Source organism: Hipposideros armiger, unplaced genomic scaffold (genome assembly GCF_001890085.2).
Source record: "Hipposideros armiger isolate ML-2016 unplaced genomic scaffold, ASM189008v1 scaffold_93, whole genome shotgun sequence".
Lineage (NCBI taxonomy): Eukaryota > Metazoa > Chordata > Mammalia > Chiroptera > Hipposideridae > Hipposideros > Hipposideros armiger.
In genome coordinates this window covers 1,171,429-1,197,994 of record NW_017731443.1, presented here as the reverse complement: position 1 = coordinate 1,197,994, position 26,566 = coordinate 1,171,429, and the positions used below count along the sequence as shown (strand labels likewise).

At 57.2% G+C, this 26,566-nt stretch overlaps 2 protein-coding genes across 3 annotated transcripts; one reads left to right on the top strand and one right to left on the bottom strand.

The window, feature by feature from the left end:
- Positions 1-17: 17 nt before the first annotated feature.
- Positions 18-5,259, top strand: TMEM151A (transmembrane protein 151A). Of its 2 annotated transcripts, none has more exons than XM_019645092.1 (2): positions 18-270; positions 2,518-5,259. In XM_019645092.1, the coding sequence occupies exons 1-2, from the start codon at positions 196-198 to the stop codon at positions 3,847-3,849; spliced, it is 1,407 nt and encodes a 468-aa protein (XP_019500637.1). In that variant the 5' UTR covers positions 18-195; the 3' UTR covers positions 3,850-5,259. The 2 variants fall into 2 exon arrangements, with proteins under 2 accessions (XP_019500637.1, XP_019500638.1); XM_019645093.1 differs by having other exon boundaries at positions 208-286.
- A 10,084-nt stretch (positions 5,260-15,343) lies between these two features.
- CD248 (CD248 molecule) lies at positions 15,344-17,940 on the bottom strand. The gene has a single exon (XM_019645197.1). The coding sequence runs from the start codon at positions 17,898-17,900 to the stop codon at positions 15,603-15,605; it is 2,298 nt and encodes a 765-aa protein (XP_019500742.1). The 5' UTR covers positions 17,901-17,940; the 3' UTR covers positions 15,344-15,602.
- Positions 17,941-26,566: the final 8,626 nt, after the last annotated feature.

The window sequence follows — 26,566 nt, the reverse complement described above, 5'->3', positions numbered from 1 at the left end:
CAGCGGAGGGCGGGGCGCCGGGCACCCTGGCTGCCAACGCCGCCGCCGCCGCCGCCGCGCTCGGGTGAGCTCGGCGCACTCCCTCCGCGGCCGCTGAGCCGAGCGGACGCCCTTCGGGGCCGCGCCGCAGTCCTCCGCGCTCCCCCGTATCATGCCCGGAGCCCGGGCCCGGGCCGCCGAAGCAGCCAGGACACCATGCCCGAGGGAGGCGGTGGCGACGGTGGGGAGGTGCCCGCGCTCATCACGGACGGCGAGCCGCTGCGCGAAGAGGTACCGGGGCTGAATGGTGGGTGGCCAGAGCCTGGGTTGGAGAAGGGAAAGGGGGACAAGGAAAGGGGCGCATCGTCGGACCGGAGCTGAGAAGCGAAGTACCGTAGCCCCTGCGGTCAATGACGTCATTGGGGTAGCCTGCGTCCTGCGAGCGGTCCTGGGGCCTAGAGGCACGCGTGGGGCAGCTGGAAAGGGATGGGGGGGCGACTCCCGCCCCCGGCGCCCCCTCCTCCAGCCTTGCCATCCTGTGACGTCAGCGCCTGGCCCCTCGCGTCCCCGTTCTGCAGCGCTGCCCCTCACCCTCAGGGCCTGGGGGGTCAGGCCCCCAACCCGGCCTTGCCGTTCACGAGGTGCCCAGGCGGCGCCTGCAATGCAGCAGCAGTATCAGGGACTTGGGGGGAGTGGAGGGAGGAGGAGAAAGAGGAAGGGAAGAGGCCTCAGGTACCCCTATGCCTTCTCCTCGCGGTGAGGCCCCACAGGCCCATCCTGCTGGCTGGGACACCCAAAGATGGCCCCTCCTCAGCCCTAACTAGGAAGAAGATCTGCAGGGGTGTGGGGCCCAGAGTGGGGTGTCGGAGGTGATAGGTGGCGAGTGGGTCTATGTGTGTATTAGTGTGAATGTAGTGTGCTTGTGGGTGTGTGAGTTCTGGTGCGTGCTCCCCACACCTTAGGTGGGAAATATGGGCCCTAAAGTCAGGTGAGGGTCTGAATGGTCCCTTGGCTTGGGTGAAGTGGTACTGTATGAGTGGGTCCTGTTGTGGGTGGGTCTCTCCTGTAGAGTCTGTAGAATGTGGGTGTCGGATTGCAATAGGGGTGGGGGTGGAAGATGTGCATCGTGGTCAGGTGAGGGTCTGGTGTGTCCCTGGGTGTCAGTGAATGTGTAACGAGTATGTGCATGTGTGTGTCCTGTGGTGGGTGGGTGGGTAGGTGGGTGGGTGTGTGTGCGTGCCCACCTGTGCACCATATTATGGTATGGGGATAGAGGTTTGTGCCCTGAGCACAGGTGAGGGTCTGGTGTGTCTTGGATAAACAGGCAGCAATCACATCTGTGGTGGGTGGGGGCTGTGGTTGAGTGGGTGTGTGCATCTGACGGGCCCTGCACAGCAGGGTGGTGGTGTGCACCGGTGGTGGGTGATTTGTGGGGAGGGCAGGCTACTCTGGGCTGGGATGGGGGTGGTTTCTTTCCTCTTGGATCTCTCAAGGCTTGGTGGGGCTGGGGTGAGAGATGTGGCCCGTGTACCCTACTTTCGCTGTTTCCACCAGACCACCTCTCCCTCCTCCTCTTTTTACCCCTCCTTTCCCCACTCCCTCCTCCCTTCTCTCTCCATAGCGACCTGGGGTGAGGTGGAGGCCAGACTGGCAGCCCTGCCAGGGAGGGTGGGCCAAATCCTCTGGGCCAGGCAGTGGCCCCTGCTACCCAGCAGCTGTGTCCCGCCCCCTCCCTCAGCACAGATGGGGAGTGGAGGCCGGCACTCCATCTGCTCCCCCCAGACTCACACCTCCCCCGTTCCCAGCTCTCCCTCTCTCTCACTTCCTTAAAAACCTCTCCCAAGTCTCCTGCTGTCCCTACTGGAACCAACGGACAAGAGTGGGTCTCAGAGTCACAGTAATAATATTTATTCCCATGGCCAGACCTCGTGCTGAGACCTTCACACGTATAATCTCAATAAATCCTCTCAACCCCAGTTTACAGGCGAGGAAATTGAAGTCCAGAGAGGGGGAGGGACCTGCCCAAGTCATACAGTAAGTGGTGGCGCCAGCACTGGGTCCTGAGCAGTCGGCCTCCAAAGCCCATGCTCTTCACCCCTAGGACCCCTGCCACCCCGGTCTCCCACACCACCAGGTCCAGGAATTGAGGCCCAGAGAGGGCATGGATATGACCAAGACCTCACAGCAAGTGAGGGGCAGAGCTGGGGCCAGAACTCAGTTTTCTCAATGGCCGGTCAGGGGGGTCCTTCCTTCTCTTAGCAGAGATGGGTCTGTTTTGTCCTAGATGCCCTTAACTGAGAGATCACGGCACAGTGGAGGACAGGCTCAGGGCAGATAGACCTACGTTTGAATCCTGCAGCTCTACTGTGAGTTAGCTAGAAGGGTGAGGCCTGGAGCTAGTTATTCAATCCCACAGAGCCTCAGTTTCCTCCTCTGCAGAGTGGGGAGCGTAGCACGACCTTCACTGAGCTTAAGCAGAGTGGCAGACACAGCTGACAGCTCGTCCTGACCTCGCCTCCCTCTCTGCCTGCCCTGCAGCAGCGGCCCCTGAAACAGTCTCTGGGAAGCTCCCTGTGCCGCGAGTCGCACTGGAAGTGCCTGCTCCTCACACTGCTCATCCACGCCTGCGGTGCCGTGGTGGCCTGGTGTCGCCTGGCCACCGTGCCACGGCTGGTCCTGGGGCCCGAGGCAGCTTTGGCGCGTGGGGCTGGGGGCCCGCCGCCCACCTACCCAGCCAGCCCCTGCTCCGATGGCTACCTGTACATCCCACTGGCCTTTGTCTCCCTCCTCTACCTCCTCTACCTGGCTGAGTGCTGGCACTGTCACGTGCGGTCATGCCAGGCGCCACGCACTGACGCCAACACCGTGCTTGCTCTGATCCACCGGCTGCAGCAGGCGCCGCCGTGTGTCTGGTGGAAGGCCACCAGCTACCACTATGTGCGGCGCACCCGCCAGATCACCCGCTACCGGAACGGCGACGCCTACACCACCACGCAGGTCTACCACGAGCGGGCTGACAGTCGCACAGCTCGGGGTGAGTTTGACTACTCAGCCCACGGTGTCCGCGATGTCTCCAAGGAGCTCGTGGGCCTCGCTGACCACGCTGCCACGCGGCTGCGCTTCACCAAGTGCTTCAGTTTCAGCAGCGCCGAGGCCGAAGCCTCATACCTCACCCAGAGGGCCCGCTTCTTCAGCGCCAACGAGGGCCTGGACGACTACCTGGAGGCCCGCGAGGGCATGCACCTGAAGGACGTGGACTTCCGCGAGTCGCTCATGGTCTTCGCCGACCCCCGCAGCCCACCCTGGTATGCCCGTGCCTGGGTCTTCTGGCTGGTGTCAGCGGCCACGCTGTCCTGGCCCCTGCGCGTGGTGGCGGCTTACGGCACAGCCCACGTGCACTACCAGGTGGAGAAGCTTTTTGGCGCCAGCTCGCCCCCGCCTGGGGCCATGCCCAGCGGGCCTCCACTATCCCGTGTGGCCACAGTGGACTTCACTGAGCTTGAGTGGCACATCTGCTCCAACCGGCAGCTGGTGCCCAGCTACTCAGAGGCTGTGGTCATGAGTGCCAGCTCGGGCGCCTACCTCCGTGGCTGCCAGCGCTGTCGCCGCTCTGTCAGCAGCAACTCGCTGCCCCCTGCCCGGCCCAGCGGACCCCGCCTGCCTTTCAGTCGCAGTCGCCTCTCGCTGGGAGCTGGGGGCCGGGCCACACCGGGGGTCTTCCGAAGCCTGAGTGGGGGGCCACTAGGGCGCCGTGGAGAAGACACGGAGCCCCTGGAAAGCCCGCCATGCTATGAGGAGGCCCTTTATTTCCCGGTGCTCATTGTCCATGGGGACAGCGGCTGCCAGGGGGACGGGCAGGGTGCACTCTGAGACCCACGTGGCCCACAGAGTGGCCCCCCCCACCATTCCACCAAGGGCTTCAATGCCTGAGTAATTGTTGGCCAAAACAAGAGGGAACACAGACCAGCACCGGAGGGGAGGGGAGGGTGTAGGGGTGGAGTCCTTAAACAGACTAAAATGCAGTGACTCGGGGTCATTTTGGGGGTGAGTGGACACCACTGAAGTTGAGTCTATAAACCGTCCCGGCATGGCTCCCACCCACCACCACCATGTTCCACCCCCTCTGATGGCAGATGATCTGGCTTGAGGGCCTCTCAGGCTGGGCAGGGGAGGAAGTTTCCAGAAAGCCTGAGATGGGAGGGGACAGCTGTTGCCTGCAGCAGAGGGCCTCCTGTGGGTCTTCTCTGCATGGCTGAGGCCACATTGGGGGCCCTCGAGTAACCCGGAAGCACAAATTGGTGGATTGGGGCCATGCGCAGCTGGGCTGGCCTCCATGAAGCTAAAGAGCCACCTATGGCGGCATCTCGGCCTTGGCCCCACTCCCCACCCAAAGCACCCATCCTCCTCCCCTGCCAGGTCCCCCTGCCTGCCTTCTGGCCTCTGCGTGGGTCCAGTCCCTGATCAGACCTTGTAGTGTGGCCCGGCTACTGAGAGCTTGGTTCTTGGAGCACAGCCTTGCCCCACCCCACCCCTCACTGTTTCCTGGTGTGCCCGCCCCCGCCCTCACATCCAGCTCCCCCTGCAACCCAGAGCTCCTTCTCAGTGTCCCATCTCGATCCCATACCCCCTGGCCTCCTCTCCTGCCCCCCAGAGTCCACCTCCGCCTCTGTCAGCTACGCACACATCCTCTGGGCTTTGTCCTCATTGTTCCCTCCGACTTCTCTGCTCTTCACCTTCCTGGTGACTCATGGGGCCCAGGGCCACAGGGCATCCGAGGGGCCTCAGCCTGACACAGCCTCTTGGACGATGCCCTGGCTCTGCCATGGAGGCCCCTTCTTTCCCCGATCAGTAGGGCCTGGCTCAGGGGACACCATCCCTCCCCTGGGGAGGAGAGAGTAGTCCCTTCCCTTCCAACTGGGGCTTCCACCCCCTCTCAGGGGCTGGTGGGGGAGAGGCAGAGAAGATGCAGATAAAATAAAAGGTGTAAAATGGAAGGTCTTCTGATGTGAATTCCTGAGTGGCGGGTCCAAGGCCACCATTACAAGCGCAATGGGCCAGCCTGGGTTCTAGAAGGGGATACAGGGTTGGGCTCCAGCACTCCCAGAAGCAGGGTAAGCTGAGAGGGAACCTCCCTGCCCTGGCAGGGGCCTCTGAGACTGAGGCTTGAGTTGCTCTGAGCAGCTGACTCAATCAACTGGTTTTTGGGTCACTTCTAAGGCGCTATCCAGATGGTCCCTCTTCGAGCCCAGTGGGGGTTTCCATTCTGTGGCGGGTATGCTGAAAACTAAGGGCAGGCCCCCAAAGTGGGGAGAGAGCTAAGGCCTGTGGCACGAGTCCAGTTCCCCCAGTGGCAATTGGTCCAGGGGAGTGGGTACTGAGCAGGTTGGAGGACACAAAGTGGGAAACAAACAGCCAGCTCTAAATCAGGGCTTGGGATCTGAAGACAGAACAAGGGCAAAGGAAGATAGGGCCTCACTCACTAGTGGAGCTAGAGAGCCCCCTGGACGTGGCCTCTTCACATGTACGGCTGTGCAGGGTGTTCACTGTGCAACAGCACCAGGCTGAGGGGCAAGTGTGGGCGGTATCCAGCCTGTGGGCCACTTCTCAAGCCCTGGCGTGGATATAGTGCACCCTTTTCTAACTTGTGCAAAGGCACCATCGGGGTTAGTGGTAGCCCTAGAAGGGTGCTGAGAATGGGGCGGGGGAGGATTCCCCCCAGGCAGAGACAGGGCAGAGGGTGTTCTAGGCAGTGGGAGTTGCCTGCATGAAGGCGTGGGTGCAAGGCACAAAGCAAAGCACAAAAAGGAGGTAGAAGCAAAGAGCCATGGAATAGTTGGCTGCGGTCTTCAATACCAAGCCCCAGAATTGGTCTTTAAACTGGGACAAACTGGCGGTTGAGCAGGTAAGTGATAAGGTCAGGGCTGCATATTAGGATTTTTGGCAAAAGCCCAGCTGCCTGCTGGCCACGTGGGGAGGGTGGAGTCAGAGACCAGAGCTTTCCCTGTGCATCAGCCCACTGCCTCACTTCTTCGGGAGCGAAGTCAATTCTTTGTTCAGAAGCAACTTACATGGACAACTCTTTGGTGCCCAAGCATTAAGGAGGCTGCTTGGGCAGGGGGGGCAGTGTGCTGGCTCCAGCTTCTCCCCATCATCTTGCTGTAACACCACAGCCACCAACTGCCTGCTAGTCACTATCCATTCTCCTCTCCTCAGTAGCAGAACCTCAGTTTTACTTCAGATGGCAATGAGCCCAGCTAAAGGGCAGCATTTCCAGCCTCCCTTGCCCATATAGTGTTGCTGTGACTTAATTTTAGGATATGAGATATAAGATTAAGGTGTTGCAAGGGATTTCTAAGAATGCTCCTTGAAATTAAAAAAAAACAAAGACTAATTCTGTCCTCTTGCTTCATCTGGCATTGAGCCTGGAATGCAGCTGTGATAGTTGGAACTCTGGCAGCTCTTTTGGATAAGGAGGTGACCTTGCGAGTTGTAGCCAAGTGCTGATAGCAGAGCATAGCAATGTACCCCAAAACTTAGTTGGCTTAAAACATCAATAATCATTTTGTATCTCTTGGTTTCTGTGGGTCAAGAATTCATACAGAGAAAACGGAAATGGCTTATCTCTGCTCCAGGACATCTAGGGCCTCTGCTGGAAGACTCAAAAGCCAGGGATGAAATCATCCAAAGGCTCTTTCCCTCACATGTCTGACAGTTGATACTGGCTGATGGTTGACGGCCTAACTAGGACCACTGGCTGAAACACCCAAAGAGCGCCTCTCCACATGGCTTAGGCTTCCTCATAAAATGGTGGCTAGGTTTCAAGGCCAAGTGTACCAACAGGGTGGAGCCTGTATTGCCCTTTATGACCTAGCCTTGGAAGTCAAATGTATCACTTCTGCCCCTTTCTATTGATCAAGGTTATTATGAAGTTCCACCCAGTTTCAAGGAGAAGAAGCTTGTCAACATCACTTTGTAAGATTAGCCTGTGAGATAGAAGCCATCTTCAAAAATGCAATCCGCCACGGAACCAAATGCTGTTCCTAACTGCTTGACATCTATAAAGTGGTCTGCAAAATGAATGCCAACCTTTTATGATGATGCTTTGAGGGAAAAGGTAGTGAGGGCCGGCCGAGTGGCGCGATGGTTGAGAACTCGCTTGGGACGCCGGAGGGCCCCGGTTCGGATCCCACATATGAGGGCCAGTGACGCTGCCCTCTACAGCTGGGATGCTGAACGGCAGCTCAACCTGGGGCTGGGCTGCCGTGAGTCGCTGGCGACGGCTGGGCTGCAGTCCCTGTGGCGGTGGGTTGCCATGGGCTACCGTGTGTAGCCAGCAGCCAGCGTGAGCGGCCAGTAGCCGCAGTGAGCGGCTGTCCAGAGGCCGGCGACTGATCTGCCTCGCCAGAGAAGAGCGCAATGATGGTGCCAACTTGGGCCAGTGAAGCAACGTCCTCCACAGCTAGACTGAAGAACAAAAAGACAGCAACTTGTCTGTTCCCGTTCCCCCAGTTCCCCAGCACTGTTCCCATCCCCCCAATTCCCCAATAAAAAAAAATCTTTAAAAAAGAAAAGGTAGTGATGTGTCAGATGTGGGCCTACTGGGGGCAGAATGACCTGCTCAGGTCATGTATTGGAGCTCTCTGGCCTGTAGTAAGTTAAATAGGACCACAAATCCTTTGCAACTCCTCTCCTCAAGAGGTGGAATCTATTTTCCCACTTTTTAAAGTCTGTGCTGGCTTTGAGACTTGCTTTGACCAACAGAATATGATGGAAGTGAGGCTGTGCAACTTCTGAGGCTGGACCTTAAGAGGCCTTGCAACTTCCACCAGTGCTCTCTTGGATCCCTGAGCCCACCGTGCTGAAGATGTCCAGCCTAGGCTCCTGACAGGTGAGAGGTCATGTACAGGAGAACTGAGGCCCCAGGCAATGCTCAAAGATTCTGAGAATGGCTGGAGATAAGCGTCCAGCAGTGGCCTCACCACGCTGCTGCTCCGGAGTCCCTGCTCCAGCCTCCCAAGCTCCCCTAGCTTCCGCTTGTCTCCAGGTCTGACTTTCAGCCCACATTCACCTCACAACTCCCAACACCCTACTGAAGATTCCTTTTTATTTTGCTTGCCATCAAAGGACCCTGACTGGCTGGGGGCCAAGGTACCCCTAGGAGGAGAGCATTTGAGACATCTTTTCCTTTTAGGGTTTAAAGTGATTAAATAGCCCCAGATGGCTGGAGATGAACCTGAATTGAGATCAGATGGCAGGAGAGAACCTCAAGAGCCCCCATGAGAGGGATGGCCCTGGGGGGAGGGGTGACACGACACAAATTCAGCACCAGGGTCTAAATGGTTCCCAGATAAAGGCAAAAGCTGGAAACCCTTCCCGACCCAGATCCTCACTCCAGTGGCTGTGATAGCTGTAGCAGCACGCTGTCCCCTTTCAGCCACATGGCTACCTGACCAGGAATCACGGCTATGTGATAATCAGCAGCAATGGCAGCTGTCCCAGCTGTTTGGACTGCAGCATAAAGTGGCTAGCAACTTTCAAATGGCAGTTCCTCTCACTAATAAGCCAACAATAAAAAGTAGGTTTTATCTTCTGTCCTACTGGGTGCTCCACTGCAGGACCTGCTCTCTGTGGCAAGTGGGATCTCACACCAACCTAGAACTGTTTGCCTGGTCCCTGAGTGTGGTTGGCAGAATGATGACCACATCCTGATCCCCATGACCTATGAGTATGTGTTACCTTACATGGAAAAAGGGACTTTGCAGATGTGACTAAGGTTAAGGACTTTGAAGTGGGGTGATTATTACCCTGAAATTTCCCGGTGGAGCACTCATTTTAACCAGGCTTTTGGGGCTTCACTGATCAACCTATTTTCAATGACCACCAAGAGTGGACAGTCCCTGGGACCTGGAGAAACAGTCTGTGGGTAGGCAACTAACAGGTGGGATAGACTGATTTTACCATTCCTTTCTCATGAAGCCATGAGATTCTTTTTTTTAAAAGATTTTTGTTGGGGGAATTGGGGGATGGGAACAGCGCTGGGGAATTGGGGGAAGGGGAACAGAGAAGTTGCTGTCCTTTTGTTCTTCAGTCTAGTTGTGGAGGACGTTGCTTCACTGGCCCAAGTTGGCACCATCATTGCGCTCTTCCTGGGCGAGGCAGATCAGTCACCGGCTTCTGGACGGCCGCTCACTGCGGCTGCTGGCCGCTCACGCTGGCTGCTGGCTACACACGGTAACCCATGGCAACCCACTGCAGCAGGGGCTGCAGCCTACGCTGTCACCGGCGACGCCATGAGAGTCTTTCCTCCGTATTATTCCAAGGGCAGTCTGCCTCTTCTTTCTGTGCTAGGTCCAGGCTGGAGCGAGCCCTCTGGAAAAAGTTTCCGCCAGGTATCTGTGTTAAAGCAATGAAGCCTTACTTCCCATAAGCACCCTCAAGACATTCGTGAGTCAGACATAAATACTTACTTTCTGCTGCCTGGTAGTGCACCCCCCAGATCTAGGTTTGCATGTTTTTCACAGGCTTCCATCATTCATTCTGGATGTGACATCATCTTCCTAATCTGATTTTGCATCACATCCACAAGCTCATTTTGATTTCAGTTTCCACCCTATCATCCGCTACCATGGGACAAACGTGGCAATGGAGCAGAGAAAGTGGGGAGGGGAAGGGTTAGAGGCATCACCAATCCTGCACCTTCTTCCCAGTCCTCCTAGGGTCCTCTGTCAGGATCCTGGTGTCTAACGAGACCATTCTTTTGATGTGGGGCCCCACGCACTGCAATAAACTCATATGGATGCCATGAAATATTATTGTAAACCCTTGAGAGAAACAGAGCTACTGGACATCTGTTAGACAACTGGCAAACTTCTAGCTCAAGGCCCTTCACAATTTCAACATTGGATTGCATACATTCCTTTCAGTGACATAGTATCTTTGCAAAGCTGGGTTTTTGGCAGCTGCCATGACAAACAAGTACCACAGGGAAAGTCTAAGTGGAATAGGAAATGAAGGTGGCCGTGTCCAATCTGATTCAAAGTTTTCAGAAGTCATACAGCGACCAACACCCACCCCCTTAACTAGTGATTGTGGTTAAGAATAAAAATATTTTTATATCTTTCAATGTATGCATATTATTTTTTCAAATGACTATTGAGTATGAAAACATAAGTACTTTGTATGTTGTTTGGACCTAACTATTTATTAAATGAAACTGGTAGCTTTTTTTTTTTTTTGACCAAGGTGGGGTCCATGAAAAAAATCACTGAGACATTTAGGATGTGATGAACCGATGATGTTTGGGGACATCTGCCGTAGGGACTTGGTGGGTTTGGGATGTCAGTTTCCACCCATTCAGCTCTCCCATGACCAGTTTCTGGAGTCTGTCTTCAGGGCTCCCCAGTGGCAGCTAAGCAGACAGCACTGCTTGTAGCAGGTTCATGCAGCCACAATGAAGGTCCTCATGGCTTCCAGCAGGAAACCTTGACTTTCCTCACAGAGTCCTTTCTTCTCCCCAACAGGTTACTGTGGCTATAATGGGTACATAGCACACCCATTTTTCAAATGAGGAGGCAAACACGGTGTGATAAGGGAACCTGTCTAAGGACTCCCAGCCCTCAAGCAGTGGAACTGGAATCGAAGCAAGGCTGTCTGGGGCATGGTGCCTACTCTTAGCTACCGCTAGTTGGCCTCCTGGCGAGAAATCCCTGAACTCAACAGAATCACAAGAAAGCATGGCCACTGCCAATGCCCTAAGGCTGCACCTGGTCTGGGCCCCTTGTCTGCATCCTATGAGGTCACACGTACCAGCCTCGCCTACCAGCATCATCCACCAAAACCACAGCTGACTCTCCCTGGGTGGGGAAGGCTTTACACCACCACTCCACCTAATCACAGCATGATCAGCCTGGGAGCCCACATCTTGCAGACTCACCCCTAAAGGAGAGTTCCCTGGGGGTGGTGACAAGAGAAAAATTATGACCTGTCCTAAATTAAATTACAGCAAGCTGGAGAATGGGAGAGAGAGAGAAGGGAGTTGATCAGTTAACAGAGCTACAGGTCAAAGCCAGTAAAAGACTGCTTGCATTCCTGGATGTATGTTAAATCTTTGAATCAACTTCCGGGTGGCTTATTTCAGCTCTCATCTGGAGAGAATAGCTGACCACCAGACACCACCACTTATGCATGAACATTCCAGACTGTTGTGCACAACCAACCCAAAAGCATCAAACACTTCTTCCTTCAAGGCTCCGCATCTACCCCAGAACTGTCCCCACTGCACCTTCCCCCTCCCCACTTATCTACAGCCAATGTAAATACTTTCAAAACAGCTTAGATTTTTCTTCTCCAAGTCATTGTATAAAAGAGCCCTGTCAACCCCAGGACTGCAGACATGTTGTCTCCCCCACCTAGCCCAGCTGCTGCTGGTTCAGACGGCACGTCCCAGGACCTGGTCCTTTTCTGGCTCGCACCTGACTCAATAAACCCTTTCTTTCAGAAAAGCTTTCAGCTTGAAAGGTTTTTGTTTAACAGTGGGCATTTTCTGATCAGAGACATGGCTATCATTATGAGCTGGACCTGCTCTAGGGGTGAAGATCACAGAATCTACCTGGGTTCAAACCTGCATTTACTAACTTGGTCGAATAGGGCAAGTGGCTTAACGCAAGGCACTCAGGCAAATGTCTTCAGCTTTTGCATCTGTAAATTGTGATAATAACACTTACTTCATGGGAGTTGTTATGGATCTTAATTGGGTTAAGACATGTAAAGCCCTTAGAATAGGACTAGGCATATAAGTGCTGCAAGCATTCACTATTATTTCATTATTATTTGGCACCAAACCCCACTCCCATTCATCGCAGCCAAGGCACCAGAGTTGGAATCTCAGCTGGAAAGCATCCCACTCCCCAGGCTTGAGTTTGTCAGGAGGTGGTTTCACCTCCTAAAGCAGGGAGTGAAGGGTGCCCAGCTGGGTGGGTACTAGTACCTAATTGAGCTCAATAGATGTTAGTTCTGGCCCCCTCAATCTTAGCCCCTGCTTGTCCGTCCCAGTAATGTTTGAAAAACATTTTGTTGAGCCTCTAAAGCTGAACCCCAGTGCCCTGGCCTCCTGGAGCCCCAGTCTAGTGTGGGAGTGAGCAGGCAAATATTTTCAAATGTAGTGATGAGCACTGATACAGAGATCTGCCCTGAGATCAAACCCGATTCGAAAATGGTGACTCTCAGCTCCCACACGAGGACTTAAGCCCAAACTCACTCCCTCCCACCAAACACACACCCTTAGGAAACGTGTCCACACTTTGAAGTGCTAGTTGGGGGAGGGGGGGATCCAGCCTTAACAATTGTGGGCCTTCCGTGAGAGATTGCGTTTCCCCCGCTGGGAAACAGGATTCCCGGGGAAGTTCACACCAGCCTCAGCAAAGACTGGCAGGAGCCATCTCAGCTCACAGAGAGGCTCAAGGGCCTGTGCGAAGCCCCTTGGGTCTTCCAAATACAACGGAGGGCGCCGGCAAGCAGATCTGCTGTTTTGCCAGGGGTGGGGGTGGGGGTGGGGCAGTTGGCAGATAAATTTGAGTAACACATACATTTACTAAATTAAGCAACTATTTATTGAGCCCTTAACGTGCTTTGGGAGTGGGGCCAGACTGACTCCCGCAGACTGCAAGCTGCGGTGCGGAGGGCAGGTGGCGCCAAAGGCCTGTTCATCGACGCCGTCCTCTGGGCTCTCAACACCGTCTCGGCTTTCCCTCTAGAGAATCCGCAATCCAGGCGGACAGAAACTGTGGGTGGGGAAGGAGAGAGGTCGCCTGAGCTGGGTTCAGGAGCATCCTGGTCAGAGACCAGGGGTTCGCAACTACTAGCCTGGGCGTACCCAAAAAGCAGTGAGAGACTTCGAGAGTCCCACGCCCGGAGAGGGTGGAGTTTGAGTACCGAGAAGGTAGGGCCTAAAGGTAGGCGGGGCTATACATAAGCAGGAGGCGGACCCTGGGGAAAGAGGTTGGGTTACATTCTCTGCGTGGGCGGGACTTAAGGGACCTTCAGGAGCCTGTTGTGGGCATTCTTAGTGGGCGGGCCCGCGGAACTCTGCGTAGGTGGGCCATTACCTCAGTGTGAAGGGAAAGTGTATTAGCTGTACGTGGGCGGAGCTCTTCCCCTTGTGAGGCGGGCCTGGGGCTCTGCCCCTGCGGTTGGGGACGCCAATGAAGGGGCGAGGCTTGTGGCTGGGGGCGGGTCATGCAGAGGTTCGAGAGAGGACCGCGTAAACTCCTGGAGGGCGGGGTTTGCATCTCCTGTGGACAGAGTTAATAAATCTCCGCTGGATTCCCGGCGTTTGGGGACCGACTGAGTCCCTGGCTATTTGAAGGAGTGGAGCTTTAGTTCTGTTAGGCGGGGCTGCGTAAGGAGAATGTGTAAACTCTGGGCGGAGTCCATAACTCCTGGAAGCGAGAACTCATACCGCCGCTAGTCTGCGAGAGTTCCGCTGAGGAGGCGGGGCTTATGTCCCTGGTGGGCGGGGCCATTGGTACTGCCTTGGCCGGGGCGGAGCTGATAGAGCAGAGGGGCGGGACAATGCTGCGAAAATCTCGGAACTGGCCGGGGGAGAGACTTAAGGCTTTGGTGGGCGGGGGCAGGGCCCCTGGAGAGCTCCCGAGGGGAAGCTTGACAGCAGTGAGTGGGCGTGGCTCATAGTTCCAAGGGACCCGGCAGATAGTGCGAGCATCTTGGTGCAGGCCGGGGTCGCGCGTGGGCAAGGCGGGGCCTGAAGAGTCAGTGGGCGGAGCCTGAGATACAGCTCTGGGCCTGGGCGGAGCCCTGGCTCAGCGCAAGCGAGGGCTCTGCCCTGGGAGGTTGTCTGCGTAGGCCCGCACGCAGCTCCGCATCTGGTGCTCATTACAGGATGACAAAGAGCCGGCTCTGGGCCCCCTTCCCCACTCCCATCTCCTCTCTCTGACTGCTGTGCATTTAACTCCTTCCTTCCCTTGGGGCTCACTGGACCCCCGGTCCAGGGTCACAGGAGGGAGCTCCAGTCCTTCCTGTCTTGGCAGACTTTGTCACTCCCCAAGCTGTGCCCGCATCTCCTTCTTAGACCCAGGCCTCTGGACCACCTCGCGACTCCCTCTTCCATCCAGCGAACCTCTCCCACAGCGTCTCCGAGGTTAAAAGCTTGGGCAGGATCTATTGGGGCGTCTGGTTTGAGTTAGAGGAACGTGAGAGCGGGGCCGGGGAAGGGGCGGTGCATAGCGTTCCCCCCGCCCCACCCCCACCCCCCAGGTTCACCCCCAGCTCCGGACCCTAGTCTCCTAGTCCCTTGGGGCCCAGCCCAGCCTTCCCACCCAGGCCCAGTCCCTGGGGTCAGACGGAGGCATAGGGCACTGGGTAGGGAAAAGGGCTCTGGGCCACCCCTCCTTGCCTGCCCGGGTGGTCGTGGTGGCTCTGCTCAGTCTTAATTAGAGGCCCCTTAGAGGCTGCAACTGAAAAATTACAGAGGTGGTGGGAACTGGCGCCTCCCCGTCCCTGGGTCCTGCCTCTCTGCATCCCCAAGTCAGTGAGCCCAGGATGCTGGAGGTTGCCGGGTTCTCCCAGGCTGTGATCTTTGACCATCCCCTCCTCTTGTTCATGGGACACTTTAGCCTTGAGCAGCCTGAACCCTCACTCAAGCTGGGGTCTTCTGGGTTCTTTCTGAGAAGGGCAAAATGTGGCCCAAGATGGGAAGGAAGGCCTTGCTCAGGAGGCTGCCCAGGGAGCTGGATGAGGGCTTTCTCTCCTGGGTTAGTGCTCTCTCCAGCCCAGCCTGCTAAGCTCTGACTCCCACCTCCTCTCTAGAGGAGGGAGGAGTGCCTCAGGAGCACCTACAACCCAGAGGGGTGGCAGCATCCTTGAGTGACCCTGAGCCCCAGCTGCCAACTCCTGGGCAGCCTGCAGGGATGGGAGGGGAAGTACCAGAAGAAAGTTAGGAGAAGCTCACTCCCTAGAACCTCTTCATTCCCCAGAATCACTAGGCAGAGCTACCTTTGACCGCTAAACCCCAGTTTGGCTCCAGTTCAGCAGAAGCCCTCATTCCAGAACCCTCCCCCAGATTCAGCCCCACCTTCTTGGAGTTTTGGTATGAAGAACAATTATGGAATTCTCTCCTTGCCAAATATCCCACTCATTGATTTTCTGTGTGACTTTGGGCAAGGCTCTGTCCTCTCTGGGCTCCTATTTCCCTGAGAATCTCTGAAGTATACCCTCTCTTAAGGGGTCTTACCTTATTTCCTTGCGGGCCCAGACAAGATGAAGGAAGGTCCCCTCCTTTTTTCTGAGTCCTCCCAGGCCCTCCCCTCACGCACCAATGGGGGTCAGGAGCTTTGGGTGAGGTTGGCACCCTGTTTATTGGAGGAGACCCAGCACCCACCCCCTAAGGTCCTGGGGGCCTCAGCGTCTCCTCTGTCATGAGTGCCAGGCCAGGGAGCAGAGTGTCCACAAGTCAAGTCTAGTGGTTGACTGAGAGGAGCCTGGCTGAGCCCAGGGGAGCGGGAAGCTCTCTGTCCATCTAGGCAGCCCCCGTGGGTCACTGGTGCAGCCTGGGCAATGTGTCCAAAGCACGCCTCTTCCCCCATCCCACAGAGGGGGGCTGTGCCCCATCACACGCTGGTTCTGCAGGTCTGCACCCCTGTGAGGCTGCCCCGGTGGGGCACAGGTTCCGTTGGGTCCTTGCTCCCAGCATGGGTGACCCAGCGATAGCAGTCTGTAATGCGCTTGTTGGGTGCATGTGGGCCACAGCGGGTGCAGTATACAATGCCCAGTGCAAGCAGGACCACCAAGAAGACGCATGTTGGCACTAGCAGTGCCACCAGCAGCCACCGGTCATCCCTCCGGCTTCTGCCTGCAGGATTGGCCTCCCCCAGGGCTGTTGGGCCTGCTGAGGGCAGCCATGGGGCCAGTTTGGGATCAGAGGCATTTTCCCTTGGGACCTGTGGGGCTTTGGAATAGGTGTGTGTAGGGCTGGTGGGAGTGGTCTGGTTAGTGGGGCTCTGAGGGGGCAGGGGAGTGTGGAGGACTGGGGGCTGGGTGGCAGCAGGCACAGGGACTTGATGGGCAGGGTGCACAGGGGACCTGGAGGTAGCGGTCAGAGAGGGCTGGATAGTCGAAGTAATGGAAAGGTGGGTGTCCTGGGCTGTGAGGACTGGGGCATTTGGGGTCACAAGGGGCTGATGGGCACTGGAAGTGGTGACCAGAGGGGTATGGTTAGCTGGGATTGGAGGCAAATTATTGGTGGTCTGGGTATCAGCGACCTGGGTGTCTGGAAATGTGGGGGACTGGTGGACAGGGGACAGTTCAGGGTATTTGGCTGAGGTAATCGGGGGCTGGTGGGCAGGGGACTGTGCTGGGTGAGTGGCAGAGATAATAGGGGGTTGGTGGACAGAGGGCAGATCTGGATAATTGGCTGAGATCATGGGGAACTGGTGGTCAGGGGGCAAAACTGGGTGTATGGCAGGGGTCATGGGGAGCTGAGGGGCAGGGGCCAGGGGTGGGCGTGTGGCAGAAATAATACGGGGCTGGTGGGTAGAAGGCAGTGTGGGGCGTGTGGCAGAAACCACCACGGGTCGGGTGACAGAGAGCACTGAGGAGTGGTAGGGGACCCTGGGAGCACTGAGTGGGGGTGGCCAGGTAGGGTCCAGGTATGGCATCTGAGGCTCTCTGTCCTCTGGGAATCTAGGTCTATAGGCCAGGTCAAAGTCAGGCGGCTGTGTGGCCTCCATCCATGGGATCCCAGGCATCTCTGTCCAGCCACCATTGAAGTCCTCCCAGGCCTCTTCATCCTCCCTGTCATCCAGCAACTCGTCCCCAAGGTCCTGGGAAGCCCGAGCACCCATGGCCCCAGCAGGGCTGCAGCTGATGCCATCAGCCTCAAGCTCGTGGCCCTCACTGCAGTAGCATTCAAAGCCACCAACATAGTTGACACACATCTGCTGGCACACACCGGCGATCTGACACTCATCTGTGTCCACACAGCGGTGGGGCTCATCTTCGGATGGCCGGAAACCTAGGCGACAGTGGCAGCTATAACCCTGTGGCCCACCAGGCTCACACTGCTGCTCACACGGGGCATGGGCACAGGGGTCCTCACAGCTGTGCCCATCTACTGCCAGCCGGAAGCCTTCAGTGCAGCGACAGGACACACGACCATCCACCTCCTCCACACACTCGTGTTCACAGCCCCCGTTGTCCGGACCGCAGCCAGTACCTGGGCACAAGGGCCCAGCCCGTGACCAGCGCACACCACCCTCAGGCTGCTTCACGCACAGCAGAGAGGCTTCTCTGCCAGCCTGACATGGCACAGCAGCCACAGAGCCGAAGGGCAGCCACTCAAACTCGGTGGAGACCAGGTGGAAGGGTGTGGTGTAGACAGCTGGGCCAGCCTGGCCCACCTCCTCCGGCAATGCTGGGCAGGAACCCTCAAAGCCAAACTGGCACAGGTAGCCATCGACAGCCAGTGTGCAGGAGCCCTCGAGCCAGCGATGCTCACCATTAGCCTCAAGGGCCGCACAACGCTGGGCCGGGCAGGGCCCGCCTGTGGCCGGCTGGGCCCAGTTGGTGAAGGCCGTGTCCTGGTCTCCTGTGGTCCACGTGAAGCCGCGCAGTGGTCGCTGTGGCTGGCATTGCCGGGCCGGCCGCTGCAGCCCGATCCACAGCAGCTGGCTGGCCGGGCCAGCACCCACCAGGCTGTCCACGCGCTGGGCCTCCTCTGGTGTCCGTGGCGTAGCCAGGTCGCCCCCCAAATCGCGGCAGGCCCGCCAGGCCTCCAGGAAGGTGCGGCGCCGCGGGAAGAGGGCGTAGCAGCTTCCCGGGCCGCAGGCGGCGCGGGGCTCGGCGGTCCAGGGGGCCTGGCCCAGCGTGGGCACCATGGCCGCCCAGGCCAGCAGCAGGCGCAGCAGCATCGCGACGCCCCCCGACTGGCCCGGGCCCGGGCCCGCGACCGCTCTTGACAGGGGGAGGGACTGGGGCCTCTGATGGGCGGGCCGGGGGCGGGCCCGGCCGGACTCAGGCCTTGTAAGGAGTGGGATGGGGCGGCTGCCAGCTCCCTGCTCCTGCTCCCTCGGGGCCGGCGGAGCAGGAAGCAATCGGGCGGGGGGAAGGGGAGGAGGCGCACGAATGAGCTGGGAGTCAAGGAGACGGGAACTGCCTGCTTGAGAAGACTGGACGACCCTCAGAAAACTCCAGAGTAGTCTGGGGCTCTTGGCGGTGGGGTGAGGTCACTTCCCACAGACCGACAGTGACCCAAATCTGGACACACAAATCTCATCACACTTGTGAACAGTCTCACAGCCCAAGTGCTTGTCATACATGTGGAAACATGCTCTGACTCACACCCTTCACATCACACACGTGTGTATGCTCCTCTCTCCACACAAGAGCACTGGACCATCTGTCCCTTCGTCCTAGATTTGCACATGCTCTGACATGCTAAGCTCTTCCCCTCACTGTAGACCCACGTGAGCCTGCAGCCCCCTTCCCACATGTTCACATACTCTGACATGCTACCCCCTTTAGTGCACATACAAAGTAGTGTGACATGCTACGTACGTGCCCTAACACATGGAGTCCGTCAAGGTCATGTGCAGGCCCTGAACGAGAGCCACCTTGATCTCTCAAGCGCGGACATCCTCAACCCCTCGTTTATGTACTAAGCTTTTGGCTCAACCTCTCCCCCACCTACCCCCGAAGCTTCCTGGCTACAGCTGGACGGTGTATGAGGAAGGAGGAGGGGCAGGGGGCTGCCCTCCCTTCACCTCTGCTCAGCCTGGGGCCCTGGGAACCTGGGCCTAAAAGGGGGAGGAGTTGGCCCCCAAACAGGAAATGCTTCTCTGGGCTCCTGCTGCAGGAGGGCAGGGTGCAGGGGGAGGGAGCTGGGCAGGGGCTGGGCTGCACTCGGGGTAAGCAGGGGCTGGATGCTAGGGAACTGGTGAGAGGCCATGTATGGGCATAGGGAACACAATGACACACACGTGTGTGTGACACAGAAGTCACATGTGTGGAGCTCTCCCTGCCCTCAGGGTCTGCTGTGTAGGGCCTGGCCAGGGTCCTCTTCCTGCCCCTCTTGGAGGCCTCTGGAGGCATGTGCACTGAGCCTATCATCCAGGATGGTCCCTGGGGAGCCAGTTGTCAGCTTAACCCATGCACGCCCACTGTACTCTTGGCAGAAGTTTGAGCTGGGAGCAGGGATGTGGAGGAGAGGTCCTGCCCCTCAGTGCACTGCTCTGGTCCAGCTTCCCACAATGCCACTGATCTGCTGTGTGCCTGCAGGGAAGTCACTGACCCTCTCTGGCTCTCCATTTTTCTTATCTACAAAATGGGGATAATGTGTCACGGCCTTTCCCCTCAGCAGGGCTAGTCTATCACAACACTCAGTGTTCCGAAATGTGCTTCGTCAGCTGCAAAGCAGGAAGCAAGTGTTTCAGTCTTCTGAGCAAATCTGGGTGGGGGTGGGGCCCAGGGCTGCTTTGCTAACCACCTTACAGGACCAGGGCTGGCCCTGCAAATACAGCCGGTTCTCTTGAGAACCAGGGCTTTTGAAGTGCTTGCTCTATACCTGGAAGGTGATTCTGTCAAGGTCCACATCTGTGAAGCCCATAAAATGACTTCCCTTCTCATGAGAGGAAAGTCCATATGGGCAGTTCAGCCTTGTCTTGGCTCCGGCCCAAAGCCTTGAGATCATCCTTGACTCCTCTTTCTCCCACACCCCACGTCCAATCTCTCAGCAGATCCTGTCAGCTTCACCTTCAAAACAGACCCAGAATCTGACTGCCTCTCACTACCTTCTTTGCCACCCATCTCTGGCCCCCGCCACTACCGTCTTCCATCCAGACTCTTGCAACAGCCTGTCCTCTGGTCTCTCTTTTGTCTTCCCCATTCTGTCAGAAGGATCCTTTTAGAACCCAAGTCAGGTCCCAGTTACTCCCCTGCTCAGAACCCTGGAAGCCCCCATCTCACTCAGAGGAAAGGCTGAAGTCCTCACCATGGCCTCCAGGCCTATATGATCTGCCCCCGAACTCCTCCTCCCACTCCTCATCCCTCTTCTCCAGCCACTCTGGCCTCCTGGCTCTTCCTGAAACTCACCAGGCTCATGTCTACCTCGGCACCTTTGCCTTGGCTCTTGTCCCCGAATGGAACCCTCTCCCTGTAACATCTGAAGATGTAACATGCTCTCTGCCCCTTCGCTTTCTTCAAGTCTCAACTCCAATGTCAGAGTCCCTGACTACCTCCCTACCCACCCCATCCCTGGGGCTCCCTGGCCCCCTACCTAGTCTTGTTCCGTTTTTCTCATTTGCACTTACCACTATCTGACACGGTATACTTTTGCTCATTGGCCCGAATCCTCCAATAGCCAGGGTAATTACTTCTTATAGGGACTGTGCTGTGCTTTGTAAGATGTTTAGCAGCATCCCTGTCTTCTACCTCGATGCCAGTAGCATCCCTCCAGTTGGGACAATTAACAGTGTCTCCAGACATTGTTAACTGGCATGTCTCCTAGGGGCCACCTTGCCCTCAGTGGAGAGTTCCTGCCCTAGGAGACTGTGAGCTCCATGAGACAGGGTCATTGTCTTGTCCCCTGTTGTATCCCTGAGTCTGGAAAGCTCCTGGCCCATAGATGCTGCTAATAGGGGGCTGGCAAGTGAATGAATGAATTAATGAATAATGAGACTCAGCTAAGTGAAGAACTTGGCTCAGGATGATGTGGGTGGAAGCTGGGATTCTGCCTGGAGCCAAAGCCCACTTGCTCCCCACATTCACCTAGACTTCCCCAGAAGTCAGACCATCCTAGAGCCGAGAGATCCCTGGAAATCAGCAAGCCTTTTTGCAGGTGGGGAAACGGAGGCCCAGTAAGCAAAGTCAGTGGCAGGGCTGGGACTAAGGCCTCTTGACTCTTATTTCAGTTCTCTTTTTGCTGCAGCGCCCTGAGGAGTCATTTGAGCACATTCTGAGAATTGGACATGAGGATGTGAGGAAGGCATGATAGGAAGAAGGCACAGCCTGGACAAATGGACTTAGGTGGGAGAGTTCAAGATGCATTTAGAGAATACAAAGGACTCCACTGGGCCTGGAGTGAGGGCCGTCTAGTTAGGAGCAGAGAAGCTGGCTAGAAGTCTGGCCTCCGGTGTAGGGGCTACGGAGAAGAGGCATGACGGGAGATCCCTGTGGCTGGTGCGTGGTGGGTGGAGGGGGGACCGGAGGCCAGGGACCAGTTAGGAGGTTGTTGCAATAGTCTGGGAGAAAGGAGGGAGCTGGCTGGAGAGCCGGGCAGCCGGGCGGGCCAGGCTGGGGGAGGCAGCCTCTGGAGTCTCCTTAGGGGCGGGCCAGAGCCTGGTCCAAGGGTGTGGTGGGCCCAGTCATGATTCAGGCAATGGCCAGTGCTGGGGCGTCTGAGGGGAGGCTGCAGGCCGTCTGGCTAGTGGGCGTGTCAGAGCAGAGGTCAGGACTGCAGCCTCAGTAGGGGTGAGGGGTTGTGGGGGGCAGGCAAGGGAAGCAAGAGGAGGAGGGTCAAAGGCCAAATTCCAGATGGTCTGGCTGGGCCTACTTTCAAGTGGAGGGAAGCCCGGGGGTGGGCAGTGGTGAGGAGGAGTGGGGCATCCCTAACCCCAGCAAGGCTAAGGGCTCGGTAGGTGGAAAATGAGAGTTTGAGATGTATCTGCGAGCCCAGTTTGGTTGGGTACCTAACACTCACCTGCCCTCATCCAGGTTGGGAGAAATGGGGTTGAGGTAGCCTAAGACCTTCCTGCCCTAGTCGGGACAGAGATGGCAGTAGGCACAGCATCAGGGATCTGGGGTGTGAGAGGGTGAAGAGAGGCTGTGGTCTTACTCTTCCTGCTGGTCCTGTTCAGCCTGACTCATTTTGGTTCCCCCATAACACAGAGAAGATGCTAACTGATGCAATAAATGCTTGGAGGATGGGTGGGTGGGTGGGCAGATAAATGGGTGGACGGATGGAAGGGTAGTTAAGTATAAGAGTGAGTAGTGGATGGATGGATAGATGGCTAAGTGGATGGATGTGTGGATGAGAAGATGTTCAGATGCATGGTTGGGTCCAGGGGTTCAGGTAGAAGTGCTAATTCATAACTCGCCGCCACCATGATGGATGGCATGCTCAGAATGTCACTCTACGGATCTGTAGGGGTGCAGCCCAGGAGGGCAGGACAGCTTGGCCCCCACTGGCCAGGGTCATGTGTGATGCTTATTCATATGGCCTGTTTTCTCTGTTGGGGCTGGAGGCCAGTGAGTCTCCCTGGCTGGGGTGGGGACAGCTCAGGATGCCATGCTCAGCTCACAACAGGGGTCAATCGTCTGGGGTTCCCTGCTCTGATCATGGCCCTTATGGGGAGAGCGCACCTCCAGAGGGGCATGAAAACAGAAGTCTACTTCCCCAGAAGCCTTGTCTTCCAGCTACTGGGACAAGCCAGATGGTGGTTTTGGATGCAGTTGTGTGGGCCCGTGGGGGTGGGGGTGAAGGCAGCAGCAGAGGGCCCAGCGGACCAGCCAGGATGGGGGGCGGGGGTCGAGTGTGATTAGGGAGCGCCCCCCCACAGGCATCCTAGAGCCTTGGCACCCCTGCTGCTGAGCCAGCAGATTGCTTTGTGTACAAATCACCTCCTTTTCTCCTTTTTCTTTTGTTCCCATCCCCCCACCTCCCTTCATTTCTAAATTCTTCCCAAACCACGCAGCCTTTGGGCTGTCAGAAGGAAGGGTCTACGGGTGGGTGGGCGGAAGGCGCCTGGTCTTGGGTGGGAGCCACAGGAGAGGAGGTGGGAGAGGTTCCAGGGCAGGAGTGGGGAGGGAAGTGAGTCTGGGAGGGAGGGGAGCGATTTTGGTGTCCCCCCCACATGCTGGAACCCCACCCTGTGTGCTTCTGGATGGGTGAGCTCTGTGGGAAGGGGGTGGTGCAGGGACTGGACAGGGTGGGAGAGACAGGCTTGGGAAAGGTGTGGCCCAGGAAGAAGGGGTGTTGTCCCCACTTGGCCCCTGGGAGTAAAGGATTCTGACAGGGGTGGTGGGGTTGGGGAATGTCTTTGTCATGGAGGGAGACTGTGTGTGTTTGTGGGTGTACCCGGGTGTCCATGCATGATCACGTGCGTGTGTGTTTGCACAGGCCCGGCATTGCTGTGGTGTGCACAGCTGGGTGATGTGTGTGTGTGTCCTCCTGGGCCCACACCTGTGCACACAGCTGTGAGGAGGGAAGCATATCGCTGCCCCCAGATTGCCTAACCTGGTCCCAGCTGGGGCCCCAGTCTCTCTCCTGGCAGATGCCTGACCCAAACATCTGGCCACATCTGCCCATAAAGAAGGGAGTCCTGGAGCTCCCATCGGATCTAGAAGGGCCCAGCCCTCCCCCTCAGTATACCGGTGTCTGGCAGAGGCCTGTCACCCAGGGTGACCAACTCGGCTTAGTGTGCTGAGGACTTTCTTGGTCTAAGCATGTAAGTCCCCTGTCCCAGGAAGCCCCTCAGCCCCAGGCAAATGAGCATGGTTGGTCATCTGCCAGGGACAATGTTTCTCTTTCCACTGCGTCCTTCCTATTGTTACCCCCATCTTAGTCTGCCCCCCACTCAGTCTCCACCTGCAGCCCCCGAACTTTCCCCCTCCTTTCTGTCCAGCGCCCCCTTCTTCCTGCCTCCTCACTGTTCCCAGGGAGCTCTTGAATCTCACTGTCCCTCCCTCCCTGTGTCAGGCGTCTCTAGCTCTCCTGTCTGTCTCTGGGTCTCTCTCCTCTCCTGTCCACAGGATTGTCGCCTTGTTGGGGTCTGTCTCTCTGTTCTCTACCCGTTTCCCTGTCTCCCCTCTCTGTCTCTGGTATCTTGCCCACTCTGTCGCCCTCATCCTGTCCCAGGGTCTCTGGCTCACCACCTTCCCTGGGTGGTCCAGGCCTTCCCCCCCCCCACCCCACCCCCGACTCCGACACTCATCCCCAGGGCTGGCTGGGGTGGGAGCCAGGTCTGGGGGCTGTGACTGGCCAGGAAGGGGAACCCAAGCAGACATGATATTTATGTTAGGACTTCAAAGTGGAGCAGAGCCTGAGGCGGTGATGGTGGGGGGTGGGAGGATGGCAAGCAAAAGCCAGACTAAGGTCAGCTCAGGCCCCTCCTTGGGGAAGGTCTCCTTGGTGACACATACCTCCCTCATGGGACACTGAGACCCAGAGTAGGGACAGAACAGGCTATTTTGGTGCAGAGTTCCAAGAAAGGCACTTCCTGTGCCTTCGTTTTTTGTTCTGCCCCCAGCCCCATCCTTTCTTCCTGTCACCCTGCAGGAGAAACTGGGTCCTCTGAGCATTAGCTGGGCCTAGGAGGCAGGAGGCTCAGGGGGTGGCAGGAGCAGAGGGCTCCATCTCAACAGGAAAACATCCCTGCGCTAGGACAGCCCTGCGTCCTCCGCTTTCTGGCAGAAGCCTTGCCTGGCAGGGCAGCGAGGGTCTGTAACCCTGTTGGCCTGACAGGACCAGGCAGGTCCAGCCCTCAGGGCCTCTGGTGTTCATTCGGGCTGCCTGCCTGAGGGCCCGAGGGACCAAGAAGGCTGTGAAGGTCACCCCACCCCTGACCCCACCCTTGGCCTAAACCCTGCTAAAGACACTCAGCTGCTGGGACTAGGAAGGCGTGGGGTCAGGGGCCCAGGTCCTGGGCAGGAGGGGCCGATTGTCTCATCCTGGGGCTCTGCTCTGTGTCCTAAGCCTCTCCCAGGAGCCAGGCCCAGCAGATACCCCTTCAGGCTGGGTTGCCCCCTCAGGCTGCCCCCCCCCTCCCTAGAGGCTTGCTCTGGACCCAAGACCCTGTGGTCTGAAGCTCATCCAGGCCCCCAAAGCCCCAGCCCCTGGGCCAGTGCCCCCCCACCCCTGATTCTCCCCAGGCGCGTCCGTGAATCACTCAGGCTGGAATCTGATGAGCTCAGACCTCCCCACCCAGCACTGCCGGCTTCTGCCTCCTGCCTGGCCAGTGGGGTCACCACATCCCCCATCAGGGGCTTTTCAGCAGCTCTCAGACCTTACCAAGGCCTGCCACGGGCTGGGGGTGGGGGCTGAATGGTGGCAGGGGTAGACCAGGGCTGGGAGTGAGATGAGTCAGGACTCGGATGTCTTCTGCATGATCAAAAGCATACAAAGTATGTGTGTATATGTCTCTGAGTTTGTGCATGTCTCTGTGTCTGTGTGTTTGTGTCTCTGAGTTTACGTGTGTGTGTGTGTGTGTGTGTGTGTCTGCATTTCCCATACGTGTGCAGGGTGGGAAGGAGGAAGCCTGTGTGCCTTGTCTGAGGGGGGACTTGAGTGTGTCAGTGGCAGTCCCGCATGGGTAGGTGTACGTGTCAGGAGGTTCCTGTGTAGCAGGCCACCACATGTCTCTGTGTCAACCTGTACCTGTGTGTGTCAGGGAGTCACATCCTGAACCCGAGAGGGAGGGTGTTGAGGGAATATCTCCGAGTTTGCAGATCTAGGATGTTTGTGTCAGGGTGTGGATCAGAGGAGGGGCTTATGTGTGTCACTGTCCCATATCACAGGGCACAAATGGTTAACTGTCCGAGTATTCCTAACACTGTTCCTGTTAAGGTTGGGGGTGCCTAGGTTTTACCATACATGATTGTGGCAGGGAGGTTACACGCTCTGCAAACATGAGTCAGGGTGTTTCTGTATGTCAAACTGTGGATGTGAACACAGGCCACAAAGCTATGGCAGCATGTTAAATGCTCTGTGTTGAAGGTGGGTCAGGGTGTTGTTGTGAATCTCAATGATTGCCTTCTTGCCCACCCTTCACGGGGGTTTCCACTCAGGCCAGCCCATAGGCCCTGATTCCTGGGTCTGCCTGGCCAGTAAAGTCCCGGGTGGTAGGCGGCCCCTTCCTCAGTCTTTTCTCGACCTCTGCTCTCAGGATCCCTGTTGGAAGGACGATCCCCAGGCCTCATTGCAGGGCTGCTTCCTTCCTGGCACCAGGCTGGGCAGCAGTCTTCTCAGCGCCCAGGGTCCCTGGGCCGCCACAGGTGAGAAGGGGGCCTGGCTTGTGACTAAGAATGGGCATGCTCGCCCCCTGGCGGCAGCGATGGAGATGGAGCGTGCACTGCCCGCGCCCCAGGGTTTCGCAGGAACTGTTTAGGCTGTCTTCCCGAATCAATCACTCCACATGTATTTACTAAGTGCCAATTCCGGGCCAGGCATTGTTCTAGGCCCCTGAGATTTAGTGGGGCACAAGGCCAACTTGGCTCTGGCCTGCTGATGGGGAAGACAGACAATAAACAAACCCACACATGGAACTATGGTGACTCTAGAGGTGATAAGTGCAGCATTTCCAAGTGAGGAAATGACTTGGTGCTCCTCGAGATTCAAATGTCAGGGTTCCAGTGCTGCCCTGCAGCAGAGGACAAGGGGCAAGTCCTGGCGCCTCTCAGAGCCTTGACTTCCTCTTCCAGAGGCCAAAGGTGGGAGGCTGGGATGGGGGAGGGAGCAGTACAGAATTTGAGCATAGAGGGCTCCTCAGTTACTGTCCAAATCACATCTGTTTCCCTCTGGCCAGGGCTGTGGGTACTTGGTCCATATGGATACTCGATAGGTTACTGCTGAGTGGCCAAGTAA